The sequence below is a fragment of the Limulus polyphemus genome, unplaced genomic scaffold (genome assembly GCF_000517525.1).
Source record: "Limulus polyphemus unplaced genomic scaffold, Limulus_polyphemus-2.1.2 Scaffold604, whole genome shotgun sequence".
Taxonomy (NCBI): Eukaryota; Metazoa; Arthropoda; class Merostomata; order Xiphosura; family Limulidae; genus Limulus; species Limulus polyphemus.
In genome coordinates, this window is record NW_013666214.1 from 135,901 (window position 1) to 144,557 (window position 8,657).

At 36.6% G+C, this 8,657-nt stretch overlaps 1 protein-coding gene across 2 annotated transcripts in view; it reads right to left on the minus strand.

Annotated features, from left to right (window-relative positions):
• LOC106459407 (E3 ubiquitin-protein ligase RNF220-like) overlaps positions 1 to 8,657 on the minus strand; it is a 60,718-nt gene that overhangs the window by 45,939 nt on the left and 6,122 nt on the right. For both annotated transcript variants that reach the window (XM_022385904.1, XM_022385903.1), the window contains exon 2: positions 3,779 to 4,403. In XM_022385904.1, the coding sequence (XP_022241612.1) occupies positions 3,779 to 4,403 (625 nt within the window). The remainder of the gene's footprint in view (positions 1 to 3,778; positions 4,404 to 8,657) is intronic.

An 8,657-nucleotide genomic window follows, 5' to 3' on the forward strand; every position in this document is an offset into this window, starting at 1 on the left:
TAAATATATATATTTAATATAAATGTATATATATATATATGTGTGTGTATATGTATATATACATTCCCGCATAATGCCGAACTGGGGTTTTTCTTACGGAACGTGGTTATCTTACTTGTTTCTATGTCAGTCCTGGAGGAATTTAACTGATTCTCAACGAAATATCCTCCTAAGAATCTGTTTATAACTCAAGGAACTGTTTATCGAGGTAACTCGAGCTGACAAGCCTGATGAAATACATTATTTAGGACTATAAGACTCCCTAGTGATTTGGCTCAATTGCTGGATATTCTCTATTTAAAGTACTCAGGTGTCAGTTTACAGCCCCTACAGCGCGGGCTGTTCTTTTGCACGTGCGTTAAGTATATTCGATGTCACCAGTGTACTGCCGACCCCACCTTTCTTCTCTGTAAGATATACAAACGGTTCAGTTAAGTAGAGCGGACGGACGGACACAAACGAGTGCGAAAGTCTTTCTTCAAAAGTATTCCTTGCATATTCTGTAGGATCTCTGATTCAGATTTAAGGCCCACTAATCTCACGTGCAAGAGAAGCACGCGCTAGTATGGTCAATGTAAAACCTCGTTGGTCAGTACAGTATTTAAAAGTTCATACCTTAGTCGGAAGCATAACGAAAACAGAACATCAAAGGCTGTGAGTAACATACACCTGGCTTAAGACACGAGAAGCATTCTATTTAAACATGTTTTATACAGGATGTCTTCAGATCAAACCTTCTCGCCTGGTGCAATTATTTAAACTAACCAAACCTTTTATTTCTTTACATATTTATGTGATGATAAAAAAAAATTAAGCCTCAAATATACAAAGAAATGGTAAAGCCTCTGAGCTATTCAAACAATATTTCTATTTACTTTTAGACAAGGGCGTCCAGAGGGGGGAGAGGGGCACTTGCCCCTACTTGGAAAATGAGAAACATAATTCTTACTTTATTCATTCAGCATATATATATAGGAAATTTTTTGTTCAATTCACAATTTCACACTACTTTCCCTCCCCTGGAAATTTTTCTGCGGACGCCAATGCATTTAGTTCCAAAATGGAAGAGGATTTCCTCGAATTCCGAGACTTTGTATTTTTTTTTTGTTTTCTTCTGAATCGAAGTATTGTTTGTTTGTTTATTTGAAGTTAAGTACAAAGCTACACAATGTGCAATCTGTGCTCTGCCCACCACGATTATCGAAACCCGGTTTCTAGCGTTGCAAGTCCGCAGACATACCGCTATGCCACTGGGGGACGATTTGAAGTATTTGACCAATGAGAATTCTAGCTTCCTCACATAAAAAATGGTGCGCTAAATGTTTAATTAGAAATTACATATAAAAGAAATTTGAATTTAACAAGCGATAGTTTAAATTATACACGAGATGGTTACAGCCCTGTTGGGTTACTTATTTCGTCATAGGCTAGTCGATGTCACTATAAAATCAACATTATTTAAAGAAACTGGATACTCGGGTTTTCTTGCGTGCTGGAGTCAGTTCAAATAAATACATTTAGAGTGATGCGACCAACTCTTTTCTCTTCATGATCAAGGTTATTAATGACGTTTCATATTGCTTCATCACGTTTAATTTCACTATATATTTCTGCGCCAACGCAAATATTACTTATTACCAATTTGGTTTTGTTTGTTTGTTTATTTGTCGAATTTCGCGCAAAACTACTTGATGGATATCTGCGCTAGCCGTTCGTAATTTAGAAGTGACAGGCTACAGTGAAGGCAGCTGGACAACAACACCAACCGCTAACCCTTGAGCTACTCTCTACCAACGAAAAGGTGGGATTGAATGTCATATTATATCGCCCCAACAGCTGAAAGTGCAAACATGTTCGGTGCCAGTATTCGAACCCGCGATCCAAGGATTGCGAGTCTGGCGCCCTAAATATTAGGACTGGTTATTTTAAGAATATTTTGTTAGGCATTACAGGTAGTTCCGTGTTACAACCAGAATACTCTGGAAAAATCGATTCGTCAACTAGCCCAAACTTGTTTCAAATCGTCTAATAAAAACTGTCGGTTGTTTGTACAGCAGACTTTCTACAAAGCGGTTATTCGAATAAAAAAATACGTGATTTTCAAGTAAAGTTTACTGGTCACATAACCATCTAATTGATGAAGTGTTAGTGAAAAAGATTATCGAGCACAAGTAAAATACTTTTGTTACATTCTTACCGCATAAACCAATCACATCCAAGTATAAGAAGCTTACTTATCAGACCGAACTCCTAACCTCTTCCCAGTACTTCAGAAATATTTTAAGACTCGGTACAATATTATACGACTTTCTCTTGTAAAATACTGTAACCTTCCCATTTTGTTGTTGCGGGAGTTCGATGGGTATTTGGTATTTTTAATCTGATCGACACAATATGTGATAAATAGGCTTAACAAACAGTCAAAATCACCCACTACGTTCACGGCTACTCTTAACAGATTAGTGGGACTGACTATCACTTTCATAAAACACCCATAACTGAAAGTGCGGAGCGTGTTCAGCGGAATATTTTTACCTTCCTATCCGTAGTCTGTCACGCTAGCCACGAGGTCACGTATATTAATATATGCAAGGAACAACAATGTGAATTCTTATATATACTAAAATACCTTGAAAACATTTTTGAATGTCCAAATGGTCCAATTCGCATAATTTTCTGCCAGGACTAGAAGATATAATTTGTTATTGTTATCGATGGGCAGATTCTTTATTAAATGTTTTTAAGATGAAATAAAATACAATTCGCCCTCGCGACTATCTTTCAGTGTGGATTTGTTACTACTTCATAGACTTTAAAAACACGTACAACATAGTTTACATAAGATATTCCAAACTGCATTAATAATACATGTTTAATCATTTCGTAAATTTACAAAGGACTATCACGCTACAAACTAGATATGATATTAAAAGACTATCACACTACCAACTGGATATGATATCAAAAGACTATCACACTACCAACTGGATGTGATATCAAAGGACTATCACACTACCAACTGGATGTGATATCAGTTGGTAGTGTGATAGTCCTTTAATATCATATCCGGCTGGTAGTTTGATAGTCCTTTGATATAACATCCAGTTGGTAGTGTGATAGTCCTTTGATATCATATCCAGTTGGTAGTGTGATAGTCCTTTAATATCATATCCAGTTGGTAGTGAGATAGTCCTTTGGATGTGATATCAAAGGACTATCACGCTACCACCTGTATATGATATCAAAGGACTATCACGCTACCAACTGGATGTGATATCAAAGGATTATCACGCTACCAACTGTATATGATATCAAAGGACTATCTCACTACCAACTGGATATGATATCAAAGGACTATCACGCTACTAACTGGATATGATATTAAAAGACTATCACGCTACCAACTGGATGTGATATCAAAGGACTATCACGCTACCAACTGTATATGATATCAAAGAACTATCACGCTACTAACTGGATATGATATCAAAGGACTATCACGCTATTAACTGGATATGATATCAAAAGACTATCACACTACCAACTGGATATGATATCAAAGAACTATTACGCTACTAACTGGATATGATATCAAAGGACTATCACGCTATTAACTGGATATGATATGAAAAGACTATCACACTACCAACTGGATATGATATTAGAACCACTATGTGCCACAGCTTCAAAGGTTTAAGTGCATGATTAAAGGAACCCGAACAAGTAAGTTAATATTATTTTTTACACGGCATTTTGAAATTCTTAGTAAAATACTTACTTCGACGAAGCCGACCTTCTTCGGGCGTACTTCGGTCTGTCGAGTCTGCATCGTCGGACACCGGAGTTTGGTTCAATCGGTCGTGTGTCTCGGGACTTACTAAAGAGGAGCTTCTATCTTCGGAATGAAATTCTTTCCCATAAACAGATGAAGTACTAGCATTCTGAGGCACGAGAAAGGGGGGAGTAATAGTGTCCTGGTACCTTGAATGGTGTGGAGTTGAAAGGTCAGAGTTGTCTGTTTTCAAACATTTGGCTGGTATGAAAGCAGATGCATGGAATCCATTGACCCCTCGATTACCTGAAATCTCCAAAGACCTTGTTCCGGAATTCAAAAAGCTGACTTGCCCCTCAAGACCAGGTGAGGTCATCACTGGGGAAGAAACTGGGAGAAAATGGGACGGAAAGCCAGAGTAGGTGTCCGTTTGTCCAAAAATAGACAGTGCAGAGAATGGCCCTGCTGACGTAAAGGATGGGTGAAAGGATGAAGAGGGATCCTTCTCCATAGCCTGTGTCTGCTGCCCCCCATCACTTGCTTGAGAAGATAACACCATAAAAGCTGGAGAATTGGCAGAACTATATATAGAAGGTGGAGCTTCCAATCCTCCCATTCGTATCTGCAGACTCTAGTGGAAAAACACAAACACAGTTGATATCAGTATTCACAATAAATAAACTTTTGTTAATAACAAAAACAGCTAAAATGTCAACCTTTCATTGGATATTACACAAATCATTGATACAGGGAAGCAACTATTTCACAAAGACATTAAAAATTCAACATTAACATGACGTATGATGACTGAAGATCGAGGTAAGTGGCGAGTTATTTGTCAAAGACTTAGGGAAACAAGTATGGAGAAACATCACAATATTACGATATTCAGGGCTCAGTAACTAGTAAATAATGCAAATAGCATTTACCTTTAGAAGGCTACGGCCTCAGTCACCAGTATCACTGGCAGGAGGCCTAAAGGAAAGCATGTGAATGCGCTCGGACAAAACGTGGGAATGCTTCTATAGTATTGGTCAACACGTACTTCTATAATGCAATATCTCAATGACAATTAGCTAAGGACCCGCGAAAGTCTTGTAACAGCAATTCTAAGGCTTAGCTCCTACTCAAATCGTAAGCTTGACCTTTATTTTACTATCGCTGCTACTGCCTAACACGTGATGTATTAGAGATGCTATTAAATTATGTTTGGAGTGGAAATACCTTAGGGTAAATAAAAATGATGTACTCATAATATTTCCTGTTTTTATGTTTCATAACACTTGGCACACACACATGTAAACTTCTTTCATTGATCTTTTCCCAAAATGTTCTTTATCAATCCGGTTTCGTAGCATTATAAACATTTTCTCCTGAATAACAGGCCTGGCGATTAGGGTGTTCGACCCGCTATATGAGGGTCGCGGGTTGGAAGAAGAACAAGCTGAGAATCTGGTTACTGAAAACTATACCACTACGAAACTGTATTAAAACTATGACATTTCTAGCAAAACAATTTCGAAAGGAATGGCGTTAATAACTTTTGTAAAAATGACAAACATCAGCATAACGTGTGTCAGATTCTATCTTTATATGACACGCTAAATTCGTCAAACATGCTTTCAAGTAGTCTGTTCAAATTTACTATAATTTTGAGATTCAGAGATATTCAATGATTAAACAAAGTGGATTCAATTGAGATTAAGTTGATGTAATTAAAAATGTGTGTGCATCTATAGAAACTGAAACCTAATTTATTGTGTTCCTTGATATAATATTTGTGCATGTTAAGGTGTTTTTTTGTTGGTGGTGGTGTTGTGATAGGCTGGCATACAACACATTCTTCACGTGCATATCGTAAACTTTCCTCAAACTACTTTTCTATTTTGAGTACTATTGCAAACGACCTATAAATCATATGCATATATATATATAGGGTTAAGGAAAATTCGTTTAAGGCTGTTTATTGCTGTGGTTTTCTAAAGTCTACTGACCCATACTTATAGTACAACCTTTTACGCTAATTAAACGGCCACTCCTGGCCTCAGCAGTAAATGTCTTCCTTTTACATGTGACAGTTATTATCTATACATAATAATTTCTAAGTTCCTACAACAGTTATTATATATCAAAGTTTTGGGTTCCTACAATTATTATATATCAGTGATTTTACGTTCCAACAATCATTATTATATATTACTAATTTTGCGTTCCTACAACAATTATTATATAAAGTTTTTGTGTTCCTACAATTATTATATATCAGTGATTTTTTGTTCCAACAACAAATATTATATATCAGTCATTTTGCGTTCCAACAACCATTATTATATATCAGTGATTTTTTGTTCCAACAAACATTATTATATATAAGTGATTTTGTGTTCCTACAACCATTATCATATGTCAGTGATTCTGCGTTCCAACAACCATTATTATATATCAGTGATTTTGCGTTCTTACAACAATTATTATATATCAGTGATTTTGTTTTCCTACAATAATCATTATATATTATTGATTTTGCGTTCCAACAACCATTATTATGTATCAGTGATTAAGCATTCCTGCAACAATTATTATATATCAGTTTTGTGTTCCTACAATTATTATATATCAGTGATTTTGTGTTCCTTCAACAATTATTATATATCAGTGATTTTGTGTTCTTACAACAATTATTATATATCAGTGATTATGCATTCCTACAACAATTATTATACATCATAGTTTTGCGTTCCTGCCACTATAATAATGTTGAACATTATGTCATAAAATAAACATTTCGTGAAGTACTGACAACTAACAACTCAATTTATTTAAAGTCCCAAATTGATCTATGAAACTGTAACGTTTGGTTCTTAAACAAATTTGTTTTAGTGTGAAGTTTATTTAATTGATCGCACGACGCAAGATATTGATGCCGGACTTCTAAGACCGGGTACGGAACACACCGTCGTTCATCACTGGGTACATCCGGCGATAAGGCCGCGTAAACTTTGACAGGAACATGTAGCAGGCACCGCTCTCAATACCGCTGTAACCGCCATTGAAGTTACGTACATCGGGCCGAATGTTAGGCTTCATTGTCGCAAACACCAAACACAATAGAACAGAGTACTTTAGTTTTACGTAAGTACTTATAACTACTTTAAACTAACTTTAACATTCAGGCAGATGTGAAGTTCTAAGAAAGTTCAACTAGTTAGGAGTGGCATATAAACGAACAGTAAGTGTCCTGTGGTGAAAGTAAACTCGGTAATAAAATGAAGCTTCTCGGCACTCCCCTATTTACGGAATATTTGCTGTTTCACTATCTTAACGCTATGCTCCTTATTAATTCTCCACGGAAAAATTATCCTAGAAATAGTAGATTATTCAGGATAAAGCAACATGAAATCCAAGTTGCACGATCTCCAGAAGTTTTCGTTTGTACTTGTAAGGGAATAATAAAATCATATTGGCCAAATCTCGTCAGATACATTATTGGGACTATGCCCAAAAATGTCGCTAACATCGAGTGTACCCAGTGATGATTCAATGCATTCTAATCAGTACAAGTTTCTGTTTTACGACTTTACATAAACCTAGTTGGATCGGTACGTTAACTTAGCTATGTTAATTATTAGGCTAATATTTAGTTTTGATCTATGTAGGTAGCTTGCTTTGACGAGAAGTTAATGTTAAAACCACACATAAAACCTAAGGTACGATATTTAAATGACACACCCACATTCTGATTTTCTGCAACAAAGAAAATACAGCCGAAACATGTAGATTTTATTGATTTTAATATATTCATGCTTTTAACAACGTTGTCATAAGTATTGTTTCGTAAAGCAAAATATCTTACAAATTTATGTTCATAGAGGGCGCAAGTTTGGAATACTACAAGTAACTGTTTAAATACTGAAAAAAAAGAAGAAAAGATGATGACATCTCAGCGATTAAAGCCAGTTTTGTTCGGAATAATGTAGCATGCCTTTAGAAATTCCTTCATCAATTTCAGCGCATAGCCCGATAACCTTCATGGTGTGTGTCATAACCTTCGGTGCTAACTCAAATGGATCATTGTATTCGAACAAATGCCAGATAAGCCAGTTAGATTACGAAAGCTACGCTTTATAGTCGTCATCGGATGTAGCTGTGTTGTTAGAAGTTACTTTCTGTCCAGAACTGAGGCAGGTTTCGTTAGTTGGAATGAGATGTTTACTTTAAACGCCAGATCATATTCTCATTAACTTTTTGTAAGTGCCTAAATTCGTTTTATTACCTCGTCCCAATGTTTAGGCCTAAATTATGATGCTGACTAATAAATCGTTGCTATTCTTCTAATCACATTTTATACAGCTCACTTAGTAACGCTAGGGTAGCTTCCATGGCGGCACTTAGTACCATTGGGGTAACTTCCATAATGGCACTTAGTAACACTAGGGTAACTTTCATGATGGTACTTAGTAGCATTAGGGTAACTTCCATGGTGGCACTTAGTAACACTAAGGTAGCTTCCATAGTGGTACTTAGTAACACTAGAGGGGTAGCTTCCATGGTGGAACTTAGTAACACTAGGGTAGCTTCCAAGGTGGCACTTAGTAACACTAGGGGTAGCTTCCATGGCGGCACTTAGTAACACTAGGGTAGCTTCCAAGGTGGCACTTAGTAACACTAGGGTAACTTCTATGGCAGCTCTTAGTAACATTAGGGTAACTTCCATGGTGGCACTTAGTAACACTAAGGTAGCTTCCATAGTGGTACTTAGTAACACTAGAGGGGTAGCTTCCATGGTGGAACTTAGTAACACTAGGGTAGCTTCCAAGGTGGCACTTAGTAACACTAGGGTAGCTTCCAAGGTGGCACTTAGTAACACTAGGGTAACTTCTATGGC